This window comes from Heloderma suspectum, chromosome 6 (assembly GCF_057233095.1).
Source record: "Heloderma suspectum isolate Gila_16-S chromosome 6, 16-S_ref, whole genome shotgun sequence".
In the NCBI taxonomy this organism is placed as follows: Eukaryota; Metazoa; Chordata; class Lepidosauria; order Squamata; family Helodermatidae; genus Heloderma; species Heloderma suspectum.
Window position 1 is genome coordinate 124,624,267 of NC_139463.1, and position 19,074 is coordinate 124,643,340.

General features: G+C 50.4%; 1 protein-coding gene across 1 annotated transcript; it reads right to left on the bottom strand.

The window, feature by feature from the left end:
- Positions 1-2,735: 2,735 nt before the first annotated feature.
- Positions 2,736-17,260, bottom strand: LOC146343027 (dehydrogenase/reductase SDR family member 4-like). The gene is made up of 9 exons (XM_084806491.1): positions 17,208-17,260; positions 16,750-16,940; positions 15,007-15,184; positions 13,150-13,251; positions 11,244-11,314; positions 9,912-9,963; positions 9,337-9,471; positions 7,312-7,367; positions 2,736-3,507 (listed from the first exon to the last, which is right to left on the bottom strand). The coding sequence occupies exons 2-9, from the start codon at positions 16,884-16,886 to the stop codon at positions 3,393-3,395; spliced, it is 846 nt and encodes a 281-aa protein (XP_084662617.1). The 5' UTR covers positions 16,887-16,940; positions 17,208-17,260; the 3' UTR covers positions 2,736-3,392.
- Between the last annotated feature and the right edge of the window lie 1,814 nt (positions 17,261-19,074).

The window sequence follows — 19,074 nt, forward strand, 5'->3', positions numbered from 1 at the left end:
ATCAGAGTACAGCGTTTCTAGAGTTCTTCAGCATCAGGAGATGAGCACTCGGCTGGCTGTTTGCAGTTGCATACAGTGTCCCACAGTTGGTGTCGCTGATTAGACCGAGGGCTGAGAACGTCGTCTTGTTACAGGCATGGAAGGGCCAGGAGGCTTTTGGTTTACAGGCATACGGTGGTCTCGGATCACAGAGTTATCAGAGTACAGCTCTTTGGCGACTCACAGACAGAAGGCCGCCTGGGCGCACACAGGCAGCTGTGCGGTGTTGTCTAGTTGTCACTGGACAGAAAGGGGCAGTGGCGCTGGCGTTGCTTAGTGGGCCTCTTGGGACCCTCAGCTTCAATTTTCAGGCTGGTCCCAGCGGTGTCAGGCCACAGGGTCTGGGATCTTCCAGCTACAGGCATCTGTAGCAACAGGCAACACTGCAGGCCTCTGGTGTTCTCCCTGCTCGAGCCTGGATAGGCTCATCAGAGGCAGCTCAGAGGAAATCTAGGTGTTTACAGGAACCAGGCAGCCTCTTCAAAGGGTGGAGGACAGGCAGCAGAGCTGCCAAAGAAGACCGCATGGTATAAAAGGTAGGAAACAACCTGCGCCAAGAGACACATGGATTAGGCTAATGCAACTGAACTTTTCAAGAAAAGAGAGACAGGCAGAGGCAGGGAGCCTTGGGAAGGCATCTTTTAGCATGTAAAGACCCCCTACACTAAATTCCTTCAGCGCTTGGTACTGAGACCAGATACGGAAAACAACACACACACCACACGTTTCCTCCCTCCCACAGCAGGTATCCAAGATGCATAAGTAAATGTGTGCGTACACACACACACACCCATATGAACATTTTTGTAAACAAGGATAAAAAAAAGCCCATTCAAACATGAACGGAACATGTTCACGACAGGAGAGAGGTTGACACTACTGTAGAAAAATCACTCAAACAACACACGCAGGATGTACACACAGGTGCTCAAACAGATCTTGAAAAAAGCAGGGCACCCAAACCCATATGCATGCAAGGCACAGAAGGAAGTACTAATGCATGCTAAGTCAGCACTGCACGCACACCTCATATATATAGAAATGTGGACACACAAAACATTGTTTCAGCAAAGGTGTAGAAGAGGACCAGTGTACATACATCCCTGCATTCACTATTTGCTGATGACCTTTTCACGTACACATAATTTAGACATCTGCAGATACAACCACACACAACTCTTCTGATACATACAAACAGCAATGAGCTCCAGAAAAGGGTATGAAAAACAAGACCCTCTCCTATCAATGCTCACATAAGCACAAATTACCAATCCACAGCTATAAAATGCCAAATAGGTAGCCTGGCAAACAGAAAATTAACCTCTTGAAGAGAAGCAATACATTTAGGGATAAGCACAGCACTCCGAACATTAGGTGGAGACAGGGAAAAATAGGTCTTATTTATTTCATAACTGCATGCAGAGAAATTAGGAGCGACAGCTCACAGATGCACAAACACGATCTATAGAATGTTTAAGAATTATTTCCACACTTACCGTGTGTTTATTCTTGAAGCGGCAGAGGAAAATAAGAGGCACACGCTTCTAGAAAATCGAGATAACAGACACACCCAAGCCGTGAGCGAGCGCATAGACGGGGAGAAATCTCCGCTGGGAGTATCACTGGCCGTGTTCAGGAGAAAGCACAAGCCAATGTAGGAAGATGAAGATGGTTTGTGTAGAAAAATAGCCACTGGAAACGTGAGCTGGAGGATGAAGAGAGAAGAAGAAAGGCTGAAATGTGTCAGCATAAATTGGCGGGGGGGGGGAGAGAAGGGGGGTGAAAAAGCCCAGCCGGAGGCAAATGAATAGTGGTAGATTCCAAATGTAGAGATCAGGTGGGAATAGTATGAAATCTAGCTGGGGCCGGGGGTGGGGTCGGGGGAGAGAAGTCGAGTGCAAGTGGAAATCCAGGAACAGAGAGATGGAAAATGTCAGCTGGAAGATGAAAAGCAATACCAGAGAGAAGAGGAAAAGGAACCAGAATAATGGAAACGGTAGAAGACTGGGGACCTCAGGTGGCGATACAATTGAGCATGTAGCAGCAGGGAAATATCACAGAAGGAACAAATCCAAGACAAGATATCTGTGTGTGTGGGTGGGGGAAAACCCTCACCCAAACAGTAGGGGGGAAAGGGCACGCTGTAGATATTCCCCCTCCCCAAAATGGAGGAATAGTTACATATTACAATATTTTTTTTCTTTTAAAAACCTCACTGGGGTGGAGGAATGGAAGTCAGAGCTGAAAAGATACAAATGTGAATTCCTCCCCACCCCTAGAGGAGAGATAAATTGTCAGATGGGAAGAGAAAATCAACCATGCACGAGTGAAAAGCAGCGGGGGGGGGGGGCGTGCGGGAAAAAGCTCCCATCATCTGATCGGGGTTTCACAAGTGAATGTGCACAGAAACCCCTGAAGGCTCCTTTGGGGATGAAGAAATGGTTGGGGCAGGGTGGCGGGGAACTGCGGGGGTGGAAGCGTGGGAGGGGGTACCCTGTTATTAAAGGGGGAGTCCCTGTGTTCAGAAACTGTCCACCTCCCCCCCAGTATGGCTCGCCATGAGTGGTGGAGTTGCAGTGTCAGTAGGGTGGGGGAGAGAAGAGGCTGTGTTCACTTCGGGCTCCACCCTTGCTGAACCCCTATATCATGAGACTGGGCTTCCCTCCCCCCTTCCAAAAATGGAAAGAGACACCCACAAAAGGATTCAGTCAGAGACACTCCTTTATTTTAGTCAAAATTATAAGGCACTAAGAAATGACACAGAAACACTATTACTGGTGCTGCAGACCCTCCTGCCCACCCCACAAAAAACTTTCTGCACCTGTTTTTCTGTGAAAAAAATGATCCCCCAAATCCATAGCCTCACCCCCAACTGCTCCCCTCTCTCTCCAATTAATGCTCTATCCCCAAAAAGCCCCCCTCCCCGCCACAGCACGTGTCCAGCCAAGCATGTGGAGGGTTTGGGTCACCCCCACTGCAAGGAGAACCCCACCAGCCCAGTTCTTCCCAATGGCCCTGGTGTGTAAATGGATATTCTCTGGGTGTGTAAAGGGGTCCCTAAAATTCAGCCTGGCATACATCCTCCTATATTTTTACATACAAACACACAAAATGAGTGTGAGATGCATTCTCCTCTGCCCCTCCCCTTTCGATCTTCTTGGAGGGATGTCTGTCTTGCCCCCTCCCTGCCCAACTGAGCATTCCTCCCTTCAAACTACACAGATGTCTGTTGGTCGCTACGACACCCTCTGGCACCGGTGTCCCATATCGCATGCCTGCGATAGGGGAGGACTTTCTGCAACAATCCATCTGTCCATCCATGTAGTCAGGCAGGAAAGCAGGCTGGGCCCCCATCAGAGACGGGATGGGGAGCCTCCGGCCACCACCATGGTCTCCCCAGTGATATAGTTGGCATCAGGGGAACAAAGGAAGGAGACTATGCCAGAACAGTCCGATGGGACTCCGATCCTGAAGAGAAAAGGGAAAAAAGGGAGCGGTCTGTTTAGCGGGCAAAGAGGATAATTCAAGGGGACTCACTGGCTGCATTTGCATAGAACATCAAGCTAGGATTCTGGGAATCTTGGCTTACCATGTGTATTGCCCCGGCCGTGGGCTTCGAACTCTTAATTCAGAGGTGCCAAGATAGTGATAACTCAGACCCAGGTTTACTTACAAGGAGATAGTTTATTGAGTACAATCAGCAAACAGGCGTACCCAGTGGTTGGATCAGACAGCTTCTCTGAACCCAGAGCCATGGGGTAAAATGGGTCTTATACCATACATGTTAGCAGTGAGGCAGCACGACACCAGCAAGCGCCAACTAGCATTCATTCTCAGCATACACTAGCAGTGCTTGGTTCTCAGCACAGTCATCTGCAGCTTTAAGACAAACAAACTTCACTTCCCAGGCACATCTTGATAAAACATTCTCTAGTTTGTTAGTATGGAATGCACTGAGGCTGCTCTCTCGGCCTTATCGCTCTTTGACTCGTCTTGGTAAATCAAGAGGCCTGTTAGGGAAAGCGGCAGCGTTCTGAACCAAAGTCAGAGAGCATTATGGATCATCCAAGCCCCTCTACAACTACTGATAGCTTGGTTCAGGCCTGGGGACTTACATTATGACCAAGATGCACGCTGTGCACACCTCTCATTTGCTCCTGTTTAGCTCCTCCTGCTAGCGCAAGCAGCTAACCAGACCAAAGAGTTTGTTTAGCATGTTGTCCAAACCTGGGATCCTGGCTAGTTGCACCCATTTCAAGCAAGAATCGTAAACCAGGGTTTGAGCTTGGTTTATGAATCTTGGCTTGTTTGGAAGCAACAAACAAAGATCCTGGGTTTGGATGACATGTGAAAGAAACCATTTCTCATTTGATTAGCCACCTGAAGGAGCCAATGGGCCATATGCGCCAGCTCGTTCATGGTAAACCAGGATTCCACAGAATCCTGGTTTACCATTCTATGCTAATGAGACCTACAGTGGGAGCAGATTATGGGAAGAATGGGAAGCTTAGTGGCAGGAGAGACCCCAGAGAGGTATGAAGGAAGCCAGAGGCAGGGCAAGGAAATGGGAGGAGCCATAGCCAGGATGTGGAAAACAGGCAGTGCTAGGGAAGGGATGGCCAGAAACAGAAGGAGGAAAGGTGAATCTAAATAGCTAAGAACAATGGTGTGTGTGGGATTTTCCCCAGTGAGACTCTCAGGTCTGTGAGTGATGGAACCCAAATCCAGACCTGGAGAATGTGTTGTTCAACCCAGGATGACTGAGGTCAGTTGGAGCTGACACTCCACTAGCCTCAGGCCAGCGATGTGTGGATGTCCTTCTTTCCATTTTGTTACTGTTGTGGCTCGGCTTTGCACACACCCCCTCCCCATTTGGTCTGCCTGCTTATCAGTTTTAACCTGAAGGATTTCTAAAATTAATTCCGGAATTGGCACATGAGCAAGCTGTCACCATTTTGTTTCCCCCTTACAGGTTACCAATGGGCATGAGCGGCCATGCACATTGATTAAAGCAGTGTGCAAGAAGGGAACACTGGTGTGCTCCCATGATAATATCCGGATTCCTCCTTGCATTGTGATTTAAGCAGCATATGCATCCGCACACATGCATTTGATTAAACAACAGGGTGGAAAAGGAATCCTGACATGTTTATGTGATTCCTTCTGGCACTCGGTTTCAGTCAATGCGCATGTGTGCTTGTGCGCATTAGTAACCTATAAGAGAGGGGGAAAGACGCAAGCTAAAAATACTGTGGGAGCTTTCAGATAGATGGTTCCTAGCACTACCAATCAAAAGATGCTACGTGGCTCTTCAGTCTTTCCTTTCTTGAGGGATTTTTTTGCATTAAAAGCAATGACAGAAGAAGCTGTGGGAAAACACGGGAGGGTTACAGGTTGAATATGACAATGTCTGGACCCTCCATAAAATTCTGTTTGGAGGAAGGATGATGTGCTATAAATGCCTCATCTGGAATCCCCCTGTGGCAAAGTGGGCATGCGCTGGGCTGGAATGAATCCAGAAATCAAAAACAGAAGGAAGATGGATTGCTAACTCATCTGCGCTGCTCCGCAAACAAGATCAGGGCATTCAGGACCCCAAAATCTGGGGAGTAATTTTGGTGGGGACAATTTTGTGAGCATTTCTGACTAGCTTCCAGGTGCAGGAAGTTCCAGATGTAAGCCCTGGAATCCTTTGACAGGGGAAGGCAAACAAAAGGGCAAGGAACCAGCAAGGGGAAGCAGCCAAGATAGTCTCTTTCACAGTCTCTTTCTCATACACATTTCTGGCCTAAACCTAACCAAACATGTCTGGAAGTGCTGGGGTTAGGGAGCCCATGAATGTGTGTGTGGTGTGGAGCTAAGGCTGCAATCCTATGCATGCCGACCTGACAGTAAATCCCACTGAGGAACCAGGTTATCTAAATGTCTGCCTTCATCCCCATGACTTGCCAATACCGTAAGATTAGTTTTGGAGATCCCAGTCCTGTGCCTGCTGGTAAGATGTATTTGTTTGGCAGGTACAAGCTATGGGGCCTTCTTGGTGGTGGCCAAATGACTGTTCCTAGGCTCCTTCAGTGTGGGTTTTCAAACGGGCCTTAAAAACATCTCTCTTCCAGGCTGCCTTTCCATAATATGTTTTAGGCCAGGGGTGGCAGAAGGAAGATCTCTGGATGTTTTGGACTTCAACTCCCAGAAGCCCTTGCCAGCGTGGATAATGGTGAGGAATGCTGGGAGCTGACATCCAAAGCATCTGGAGATCTACTTTCTGCCCACCCGTCTTTTACCCTATGCAACTCTGAGCTATTCCCCTTCCCCACCCCACCCCCTTTCCTATACTGAAATCCTATGGCTCCATTTAAGCCAAAGATGCCAAGTGGCGGTCTCTTAAAAATAGATGCTAATCTGGTATTTCAAAATCTTTTATCTGTGTCTCTATGGTGTACTCCATTTTGTGAGGGCATGGCCCCGACAGACGACCTACAGATATGTCCGATACATAAAGTTGGTGGGATTTACTTCCAAGTACACATGCTTAGGGCTGTGTCGTAACTGAGACCTGGGACCTTTCGCATGCAAAGCCCACATCACGGCGCTGAGTCGTAGCCCCCTCCAGCCCCATTCGGCTAGAGCACGGGTGCAGAACCATTTCCAGCCATTCTGGAGAAACTCTCGGGGGCCACATTCCGGTGGTGGGCGGGGCTGATGGGGAAATGGGGCAGGGCCAAAGGCAAGTGGGCGTGCTCAAAGGCAAAGCGGGCAGGCCCAAAACACCACCGCATTTTAGCTCCAAACTCTTCCTGCCAGTAACTCAGCCTTAGGAGAGGCATGTCAACCTTTTATAACAGAGGAAAAGCCACACAAAAGCCGGGAAGCAACGAAACAAGCGACGATCAAGGAAAATGGGGTGCGATGAAGGGAAGGGGTGTAGGCTTCTGGGGAACAGCAGAGAGCAGGATTGGGACCCCAGGCAGGCCGGATTTGGCCCATGGAACTGAGGTTCTACATCCCTGTGCTAGAACAATACAGAAGGAAGGCCACGGAGACCACGGTTGGGATGATGCATGCAGTCACGTTCAGGGCCATTCCCTTTGCAACGAACGGGGGATGAGGGGTTCTTTGAAAGCACACTTGCGGCCCAGCAGCCAAGTCAACTCTGCTGTTTCTCACACGGCACAGTCCTCTCAGGGTTTGTTTGTGGTCTGCAGCAGGCTGACAGACCTTTAGCTGCTGACTGCTGGTTTACTGCAAAGGCTGGATACATGGAAAGGTTACCTCTGTATCCTCATGGCCTCCATCAATTTGTCCCCCATGGCTTTGTCCTGCCAGAGCTGGAAAGGTAAAAGACACCCATCAGTTCGTCTGCTTGGTCTATCTGTATCTGTTAGAGAACCACGACCCCATCTTTCTGTTTACAGAAAACCTCCCAAAGTGGGACCCCCCCCCCCCCGCTAAATAACAAGCAATAATATCAGAACTCGGTACCCGGGAAAACACCATCCCCCATATCGGTGTGTTTATAGACTAAACTCCCCCTGACTGCCCCCACTACCTGATGTAACGCATGTGGTGAATGCTGACATGGCCTCCTTGGTCATGGCACCCAGCTTATGGAGTTCTTTCCCCCAGACAGATTTACCTGGTGCCAAGGTTGATCTCTTTTAGGCACTGGGAAAAGCCTTTTTTAAAAATTTGCCCAGACCTTCAATTATGATGGGTTTTAACTTCCACTGACTTTGGGTTGGACCTGACACGCAAGTCTTAAGGATATCAGCTTTTTGACCATGGAGAAGACCACCTCGGGCAGGGGTCCCCAACCTTTTTGGACCCATGGGCACATTTGGGCATTTGAGATACTGCTGTGGGCACCACCACAACATGCCTAACCAGTGGATCGCCCCTGTGGTGTCTCGCTTTCGCATCTACGGAACTCAGGCTGCATCTTATTCTGCAAAAAGTCTGCTTCCTGTCTGTTGGACACTACAACGTCTCTTTCATAAGGGATTGTCTAATGCAGCTAATTGCTGGCAGTGCAATACAGCTAATGCATCTTTTAAACATATGTTTTGGCAACATCCAGTAGTTGCTTCTTTCTGCAGGGAGGTTATTGCACCGAACAATTTTGTGCTGGAACAGTCTTAAATGTTGACTGATGTACGTGCTCTTTTAAATTATTTGTCTGCTTCATGGAAATTAACAAACGGTTGGCGTAAATGGATTCTCTGCACAGCTAAAAGCCTGATATTATAACACGGGAAGGATAAACACTCACTTCCTATATGGATTGAGGGCCTTACAACATTTTCAGTATTTGAAAGGGTGGAATATAGATGCCACCTTGAAATGGAGACTTATTTGGATGTTTGATCCATTTTTGTTTTTGAAGCCTATGTATAAGTGCTAGAAAACTGTATGGGTTTCATCCAAGTCCATTTATGTATATTAAAAATTTGATTTAAAGCCTATTTATTTATTTATTTATTTAGGGTGCCTGCAGGCACTACCCTGGAGACCCCTTTGCGGGCGCTATTGGGACCCCTTTGTGGGCGCTATAGGGAGGTGATGAGCTCTCCTTTGCTTGTGGTTTTTAAGCAGAGGCTAGTACGAGATGCTGTATTTGAACCCTGCAGCGCAGTTCCCGCATTGTCAGAAGGCTGGATCAGATGACTTCCAAACTCCCTTCCGACTCCACAGTACTATGCTAAGTTACTTGAACTTAAGACCGTTGAAATCAATGGGACACACGAATCATGGTTTGCTTCCCACTGAAGTCAACGGGACTTAAGTTAGTCTGGATCCAACCCACTGTTTTTCGCTGCTACCTTTTCACTGCTACTCTTGTACTTCAGATGACAGGCATTCTTATTGTCTCTCTGATATGTCGTAAACAGCCCAAGAGAACTTTCTCTTAAAACTGAAGGGTGGTGTCTATAAACTGTTTCAAGTAAAATAAAAGCCAACTTCTTCAAAAAAGACACATGAACAAGGCAGACAGGGCAGCAGATAAAACAATCCACATAAAACAAAGAGGAAAAGTGAATCTGGACAGCTGGAGTGAAAATGTTGTAAGGAGGTGGCAAAGAGAGAACAGGGGGGAAGTGGGTTGGATCTCTTGAGGCAAGGGGTTTCACAGGCCGGGAATCACCACAGAGTAGGCTCCGTTCTATGCCCCAGCCGGGCTACCTCAGATAAAGGCGGGGCATGCAAAACAGCCTCCCCCAGTTGGTCTCAAGGGGTGGGCGGGATAATATGGGAGGAGGTGCTACTCTCTGTTTCTCCTTCCCGTCCTCTGATACTCACCGCCGAGCTGAACTTGGTGCGGATCAGGCCGGGCGCCAAATTGTTGATGCGGACATTGCTGCGGGCCAATTCAGGGGCCAGGGTGCGGGTGAGGCCCAGAAGAGCAGTCTTGCTGACATTGTAAGGGCCCAAACCCTAGTAGAGAGAGGAGGAGGAAAAGAGCTTAGATCAGCTTTCTCCAACCTTCCAGATGTGTTGGACTGCAACACATCATTCTGAGCCAGCATGGTTTGGTGGTGATGGTGATGTCTTAGCATCCTCAGAAGACACTTGGATAGCAGAGGTGGGCAACCTTTTTTTCCTGTCAAGGGCCACATGCCCTCGTGGATAATCTGTCGGGGGCCACAGATCAGTGGTGGGCGGAGAAAAAACCCCTTTCCCTCTACCCAATCCACTTTTTTTCCAGAAAATATATTCATTTCATAAACCTCAGTGGTGTCTGTCCTCCACGCACCACCTCTGCCACCCATCTTTTGGAAGTTTCTTCAGAAACTCCAGGAGCCAGCCAAGGAAGTTCCAGGCTCAAAAGGACAGATGAAAGATGGGCGGAGAAAAGCTGCAGCTGACTGACTCACCGGAAACGGCGCATACGCAGCAATGGATGAGACGATAACGATGGAGCCGCCTCTGAAAGAAAGAGGGGGGGAAAGAAAAGAGAGACAGACAGAAAGCTGCTTCCATTGCACCTCTCTTTCTTCCCCCCATTTTCACAGTCCTCCATTCCAGGGGCGAGGAGCGCTTTGGGGCGGGGCTGAATGCTCTGCCCCTGCGCGGCCTGTTGCATGACACATGGCATGAGAGGCCACGGCTCCAGTTCTGGCAGTGGGAACAATTCCTGGGCGGAGCCAGTGCTCAGGGGCACCATGTTCTGCCATTCGACGTCTGCCTTCTCAAACCGCTGTTTTGCGCTGACTGCTGCATCTTGGGATTCCAGCGAGAAACAAAGTTGATCCTGTAAGCCTTCCCCACCCTCCAGATGTGCTGGACTGCAACTCCCATCAATTATGTGCCAAGTTAGGGAAGGCTGCCTTAGAGCACCAAGTCTTGGGTTCAAACACTGCTCAGTCACAAAGCTCATCGAGCGAGTTTGGGCCAACCTCCACATCTCGTTCAAAGCTACCTCGCAGGGTTGTTGTGAGCCACCTTGATCTACACGGAAGAACGCAAACGTGTATGAGAAATACAGCCTCAGAAGATGGAGGGTGGGCACTGTTCTGTGAGCCCACGGGATGACCGAAGCTGTCACCTCCCAAGACAGGCTCAGACCAGGTTGTTGGCCATGAGGACTAGGAACTTGGTCCCAGCTCTACACGGGGGAAGTGGCCACTGAGGGCTCCCGTGACAGCTCTGCAGAGCTGCCCTCTAACTCTCCCAAGTGTCACTGCCAAGAGGTGGCTGCCTCTTTGTAAAAAGCCGACCTTCTATACAATTCATGGTGCTTTATAATAATTGAGGTCTCTTTTTTCTGCTCCCATTGGGGTCAGAAGGGACCACAGAGGTGGAGAGTTTCAGGATAAGGACTAGAAACTTGAATTGGATGTGCAGTGGTTGAAGGAGCAAAAGCTCATAACACCGCGAGAGAACGATGAGGTTTATAGAGGCTGTCTAGATCAGCTTCTGCAACCTGGTGCCCTCCAGGTGTGTGGGACTACAATTCCTAGCACCCCCCAGCCAGCATAGATGCAGGAAGTTGTAGTCCAGCACATCTGGAGGACACCAGGTTGGGGAAGGTTCATCTAGATCAACCAGAAAGGAGTCATGAATGTAAGGAGAACCATGTGGTTATCTAGCAGAGGAGACCAGAACGTGGACAAAAGAGTTTTAGTGCTGCTGCTAAACACACACACACACACACACACACACACACACAGTCAATCTTTCCTCAGGACGCGCTCTCTGCCACTCACCCCCTCTTCTCCATGTGAGGAACGACCAGTTTGATCAGCAGGGCGGTGGCCTTGACGTTGATATCCAGGATCTGAAACGAGGAGAGGAGAATGCCGCTGTCTGAAAGAGGGGCTAAGCCAGGTGAACGGGCCATCTGGCCTTCCCAGTGGGCCAGAAAAGTGTGGGCTTGTGGATCGGGGAGGATGGCCCACAAAACCACCCCTCAGGGCCACCCTGCTCATACCCTAGTTTCCGTATCATGGGCAGTCACAGCAGCATTCCCAACCTAGCTACAGAAAGAGGGCCCGCTCAGCAGCAGCGCCCCTGCTTTGCAAGCAGGAGGTCCCAGGTTCAATTTCGGAGCCTCCAGTTAAAAGGATCCGGTAGCAGGTGATTTTATTTTTATTTATTTACCTATTACAATTATTTATGTGCCGGCTTTCAGGATACGAACCCTACTAAGGCAGCTTACAAGAAGTAACAAAGATAATAAAAATCACAATCAATGCTATTAACTTAAAAAAATAGCAATAATCAGGATCCTTCCCACAGGGGATTTGAAAGGGATCTCTCTGCCTGAGATCCTGGGATGGCACTCCCAGTCATAGTGGACAATTCTGGGTTAGGTGAACAAAGACTTTGACCTGGCATGATGCAGCTTCTGGCCTTGGTCTGAGCAGGGTTCTATTTCCCACAAGTCTTTGCTCTATGCCAACTGGGCAGTTTCATCCCATTGGCTGTGCCCACCAAGTGGAACTACTCCAGAGCGCATCCCAAGATGCAGTCCACATTTCCCCAACCCTTGGGGAAGAACCTAAGAAGAGCGGTGCTGGATCAGACCAAAGGCCCACCAAGCTCAGGGTTCTGTTCCTGCAGTGGCCAACCAGGAGCCCCAATGGGAAGCCCTCATGCAGGACATGAGTGCAATAGCACTGCCCCAGCCCGTGTTCCAGCACTGAGAAGCATCCTGCCTCGGATACTGGAGGACTAGTAGCCATCCATAGCCTCCTCCTCCATGAATTTGTCCAACCCCCTTTTAAAGCCATCCATATTGGTGGCCATCACTATATCTTGCGGTAGCGAATTCCACAGTTAAACTATGTGCTGTATGAAGAAGCCTTTCCTTTTATCTGTCCTGAATAAAGCTCTCACCATTGAGCTTCATGGGGTGACCCCATTGAGTTCTAGCATTATAAGAGAGGCAGGAAAATGTCTCCCTCTCCACTTTCTTCACACCGTGCATAATTTTATGCACCTCTATCATGTCTCCCCTTACTTGCTGTTTTTCTAAGGTAAACTTTCACAGATGTTGTAACCTTTCCTCATATGGGTGCTCCAGCCCCTTGACAATTTTGGTTGCCCTTTTCTGCCCTTTTTCCAAATCTACAATATTCCTTTTGAGGTGTGGTTACTAGAACTGCACACGGTATTATAAGTGTGGTTGCACCATCGAATTGTATAAGGGCATTGGGACACTGGCATGCGCTTCCGATTCCTTTCATAACGATCCCCAACTTGGAATTTGCCTTTTTCACAGTGGCCACACACTGGAGAGACATTGTCATTCAGCTGTCCACCACAGCCCCAAGATCCCTTTCTTGTTCAGTCACCACCAGCTCATACCTCATCAGTATATTCAATTCAACTTGCTATTTCCCTTCCCTAGGGTTGCCAACTTTTTAAACTACTCCTTTAACATCAGTTTGCTCTGCAGAAGGGAGTGACACTGCTTCTCTCCATGTACTGAAGAGCTTCCCTTCCATCAATCTGCTGTGAAACAGGACTGGTCAGATTAGGTTCCCCCCACCTGATAAGTTGGCAATGCTACCCTTCACCAACTCATCCTATTCTGATCACAAACATAGGCCTGTTCTCTGGACAGGCCTTTTTAAAAAACTGTCCATCCCAACCCGCACAGCCTCTCACTTTGTCCCAGACTTCTTCTGTGGCGTCGAGAGTACTGCCGAAAAAGGGGTTCACAGCTGCATTGGATACCAAGATATCAATTCCTCCGTGGCGCTCAAGGGCCTAGAGCAAAAGAGGCCAGAATTAAAAAATAATGATAAGAAGAAAAACTGTCTGTTTAAAAAGCCAGGCCAGCACAGAATACTCAGCCCTCCCCACTTTATGAGTATTTCAATTCCACGGGATGCAGATTTAACACATAGCTGCACAGCTGCGCTGCCCCCAGCATAATGGTAATTTTTGCTCTTGGGAGCCATCGCAGGCGAGAGTGGAAATACAGGTCTAGCAAAAGATCTTTGAATCCAGGCTGCTGGGACAGAGAGACTGGCTCCACCCAACACCGCACAACTCCACTCCTAATTTTAAAATCAAAGCATCTTTGTGTCTTGTCTCTTCTGATTCTCTCTCCCCTCCACCCACCGCCCCTGTGAACCAACCTCAGAATACAACCCATTCTACAACCCAGTTCTCTGCCTCTGCTCCTCCTGTGCCAGGCGAGGTTCACAGAAACAGTGAAGTTAACCTTCGAATGTTTCCATCAAGATGCCTTTGAATTACATAGGCCCTACTCCCCCTGAACTGTGAAGGGGATCAAAGTTGGAGCCACATTCCCAAAGCGCCTCTGCTCACCACAGGAAGGAGTGCTTGTTCTTCTCCTGAAATCAGAGCAGACGAAGATTCTGGGATAGCGTAATGTGAGCAGATTAACTTGTGGGGGGAGGGGGAGGAAAGGGAGGGACTACCTCAGGGTGGGCCCAAGAGATGTTGGTGCCCGAGGTGGAAAATCCACACAGTGCCACACCTTTCCATTATTTAGCACGCTGTGCCATCCACCGAAACGTTCTCCTGTTCAGCCTCTCCATGCCTCATGGTAGGGCCACTTCCATGAGGCCTGCAAATGGCTGCCCCTGAAGCCCTGCCCACTGCAAAGGATTCTGGGGAGTTTTCTAGAATGCCAACTATGCTTACAGACAGGATGCTGAACCTTTTTCACTCTTTTTTTTAAAATATATTTGTATTTATTTTATCTTTATAAATGAAATATACAATGCCAAACATACCAACAACTTGATCAATACTAGAATTTCCCAACAATACAATATTCTGATGAGGACACCATAATAACAAAAAGAGAAGGAAAAAGAAAAGGAAAAGGAAAAAAAGCAAAGGGAGGAGGAAAGGAGGTGACGAAAAAGGAAGAAGATTCTTTCCCCTTCCCCCCCTTAAAAAATTAAATTTAAACTCCAATACCCCCCAGCCTTTTTCACTCTTGAGGGCCAAATTCCACTTCAGAGAAGCTTCCAAGGGCCGCACTGCAGTAGTGGGAGGGACTAACAGCAAAAGGGGCAGGGCCAAAACCACCTGCATATTGTAGCTTAAGGCTCTCACTGACAGTAATGAGGCCTCAGCAGAGGTATTTCAACCTTTTCGAATGGGTGCAGGGAACTGCAAAAAAGTTGCAGTTGCATCAGTGGTAGAGCGAAAGGGGATGTATGGCCATCTGGGTAAGCCCTGGGGGAGGGGGCAGATTGGGACCCCTGGCTTACAGTCATTCCTGTTGCCCCATATGGAGTATGGATGGCACAGACCAGTCTTACGGCTAAGTATCGTAGGAGAAAATGAATGGAGGGACAAGTTTCTTTCAGAGAAAGATGTCCACCATTACTGATCTTCTCAAGGGGGAACTCCGTTGATGGTCTGTGGAAGCCTGGAGCGCGCAATTCAAAACCCACTTGTCCTCAGTCTCATGCTCTTCAAGTGGACCAAAATCACCATTTTGTCTCCCACAAGCGCAACCCCGACAACCCCGTCTCTCACCGCATCAATGAGGCACTGCCTGTCTTCAGCCTTCCCCACGTGGCACACCAACCCCGACACACTGAGATTCTGTGCTCTGAGCTCGGCCACAGCCCGGTCCACGTTGGCTTGTTTTCGGCTGCTCACCACCACGTGGGCGCCATCCTGGGCCAGGCGCTGGGCAATGGCGAAGCCAATTCTAGCAAGAAATGGGGGGGGGGGCGTTGAGGAACATTATAAAAGATAAGGGGGGGAAACAGTCTCCCAGGACAGGGGTGTCGAACCTCTTTCAGCCAGAGGACCAAATTCCGTTGTGAAGAAGGTCTCAGGGGCCACATTCTAGTGGTAGGCAGAGCCAAAGGCAAAGGGGGTGTAGAAAAAATACCCAAACTACCAGCATATTCTAGCTTAAAGCCCTTACTGCAATAACTAAGCCTTACAAGAGGCATTCCCACCTTTTAGAGTGGGGAAAACTGCACAAAAGCCAGGAAGCCACAAAAGGATAGGTGGTTGGGCTAAAGGGGGTGGGGCCAGGGGAAGAGGGCATGGCCACCTGGGATGGAAACGGCTAGAACTGGTTTATTGATCTGGATCAACCCCACCGCCTAAATTTTGGGTGTCTCCTTGGGGGTGTGGCTACAGGCCCTGTCATGATGAGTGTCTGGAATTCAAATTTACCACAGCACTGGAGAGGACAGGAGGCTTTAGAAGGCATCAAAGAGGGTCGTTGTGCGATCAAAGCGCAGAAAAATGTGCAGCACTTTGGCATCAGAGTTCTGGTCAGATGCGAGGGGGTTGAGCTGTGATGTTGGAAGGCCACAAGGAAGAAGAGGGCTGTGAGATGTGAGAGAGGGGCCAGGGCATGACCCAGAGCTTTTGCCGGAGGAGCAGAGAAGTGGAAACTTTATCTCAGCTATGTTAGGATTTCCTGTCACCAACACCTTATTAGATGTAGTTTTTGAGAGCTGGCACAGATTCTAGTCGTGTTTACTCAGAAGTAAGTCCCCCATTATATTCAACAGGCCTTAGAGTCAGGTAAGGCACAATCCTATGCGTGCTTAAGCAGAAAAAAGTCCTACAACTCCCAGCATTCCCCAGCCAGCATGCTGGCTGGGACCATGGGAGTTGCAGGACTTTTTCCTGTCTAAACATGCGTCGGATTGTGCCCTAAGCATGCAAGTCCTCCATTCAAATGTCACCTTAGCCACCGACTCTTACTAGTGGTCTCAAATGAGCATTTTGACTTTCTGTCTGCCGCCTGGAGACCATAACTGGTCCTCCTTGCGGGGTTGTCATAACGATCCTTAAAATGAGGCGCACAAAGCACTCCAAACATTAGCAATGCATGATAAAAAACACTAAGCATGCTTGTCCTTCGAAGTGCAAGGCAGAGCGGGATAAAATTTGCAAAGGATACGTTAAGACATTTCATCCGGTACTTTGGAGGGCTTTTAAAATCCGAACGCTCGGCCAAAACGCGACAGGGCTGCAACCGAGGAACAAAAAAGCACCGCTCGAGCCGAGCGGCGAGGCTCTTCTTCAAGCTTATCCCAGGGCCTCGGCGTGAGCCGCGGGCTTCCCCCCAACCCGCAGCTCCGCCGCTCGGCTTCTGCACCCCGCGGGAGCTGCCGTAAGGCAAGGGCGCCCCTGGGAGAGTGCAGAGTGCTCTCCCGCGCCGGCAGAGGCGCTCCCAAGGCGGCGCCTCTTCCAGAGAAAGCTGAGCGCGGGCAACACGCCGCCTGAGGAAGCCGGGGCGCCGCTCACCCCTCGGTGGAGGCGGTCACCAGGGCCACCTTGTCGGCGAGGGTGCCCCGTGCCGCGGCGCTGGCGCTGCTCATCCCGACGAGGCGGCCCGCGGCGCGCCTGGAGCGCGGGAAGGCGCCGCCCAGGGCTCGCAGCATCCCGGCCCGGCGGCCGCGCCTCCGCCGGACTTCGGCTCCCCGGCCCCGGAGCGCCTGCAATGCGAAGGCCGCGCGTCAGAAACGGAGGCGCCCGCCGGCCCCCCCGCTCTCGGCCCCTCCCCGCTCGGGCGCCCCCTCGCCCCTCGCGCGCTGCTGTCCCCCGGCAGCGTTGCACGGCGGAAATGCGCCCAGCTGCATTGCTCTGCAACCCCCCCACCCCACCCCCCCACCATCTGGCCCTGCTCCCCCCTCCCTGCTTCCTTTCTCGCCATGCATTGCTTTCTTAGCAACAAGGGGGGCAGCCCCCCCCCCACGCCTCACCGCCTCCGGATCCCCACCACCCCGTGGGGAGAAACAGGAAGCAAAGTGGGGGCGGGGCGGGGCGGGGGGGACGCGCCGCTCAGGGCTGTGGGGGCGGCCTGGAGGGGGGGGAGGGAGGGGCGCGATCGCCCCCTGGCGGCACGCGGGGATCGCGGCTGGGGCGGCCCAAGGGAGCCTCGAGGGCAGCGGGGGCTGGTGGCTCCGATTTCGGTGGGGCTGCGCATCCGTCCTGGCTTTCGGTCAGAACCAGCCAAGGCTCTAAAGGAGCTCTCCAGGGCGACGAGCTCTATCCCGGGGATAGATTCAGCGCCTTGGATAGCTCCTTTAGAGTTCTGGGCGGTTCTGACTGAAAGCCAGGGTGGATACGCGGCCCCAGCGGAATCGGAGCCACCAGCCCGCACTGCTCCAAGGGAGGCGTGCGAGGAGGCGGTGGCCCAGCCGCGCGAGAACTCCGTCGGGCTCTTGGAATCATCTCGCCAAAGGCCCGCGGGAGTTGTCCGTCGCGCCCCTGAATGAGTCTCTGCTCAGATCAGTCCCAGGTTAGCTCAGACTTTTTTCTTCTTTTTAATTACACCCCCTGCACAACTTTGACCCAGCGTCATTATTGGCCCTCAGAAGAGGCTGCCTGCTGCATCTCTGGACGAGTCCCTACTCTGGGTCTCCTAATCAGGAGGCACAACCAAATCAGTGGGACGTTCAGAAAAACGGGATGGAGAGGGGTCGTCCTCTCAGCAGTTGTGGGGATAATCCTTACACAAGCAAAGCTCTGCTGGAAAAGCCCAAAGGCCTGCCTCCAGTATTCTCTTTCCCACAGCCAGAGATGTGTGCAAGAAGCAACAGCCTTCTTTCAGTGCTGTCCTCCCACTGCCAGCAACTGGTTTTGAGAGGTACGCTACCACTGAGCATGGAGGTTCGACTCATAAACTGTGATTTAATAGTCATTGCCAGGCCTTCTGCTCATCCTCCACAAATTTGTCTATCCCAAGGCTGAGCGCCGAAGAACTGATGCTTTCGAACTGTGGGACTTTTTTATGCATAGAACATAGAATCAACCCTGACCGCTCGTTGGAAGGACAGATCCTGAAGCTGAAGCTCAAATATTATGGCCACCTAATGCGAAGAGAAAACTCACTGGCAAAGACCCTGATGCTGGGAAAGATTGAAGGCAAAAGGAGAAGGGGACGGCAGAGGATGAGATGGCTAGATAGCATCACCGATGCGATGAATATGGACTTGAGCACGCTCCGGGAGAGAGCGCAGGACAGGAAGGCCTGGCGTGCTGTGGCCCATGGGGTCACGAAGAGTCGGACACGACTGAACGACTGAACAACAACAACAAAGTCTACTCATTGGATTAGTACTATTAGTACTATGAGAGAAAGGGATAAAATTTATGTATTTTTATTACATTTATATCCCGCCTTTTTTCCTCTTCCATGGAATGGAAGCCAAGGCGGCTTAGTGGTCCTCCTCTTCGTCTGCATTTTATCCTCACAACATCCCTGTGAGGTTGGTTAGGCTGACAGTCAGTGACTGGGCCAAGGTCACCCAGTGAGCTTCATGGCCAAGTGGGGACTAGAACCTGGATCTCCCCAGCCCAACACTCTAACCATGATGCCACACTGGCTTCCTCTCCACTTTCTCCACTCCAGCCTTCCCCAACCTGGAAGCCAGCTCTTTGCCATGCTGGCTGGGAATTATGGGAGCTGTAGTCCAACACATCTGGAGGGCACCAGGTTGGGGAAGGCTGAAACGTATCATTTAAAATAGCATTTCCCATGTCCACACCTTGTTGTTGTTTTTCTAAAATAATTACCCCCAACACACTTTTCCTTTCCTCGTAGGACAGATGTTCCAGCCCCCTGAG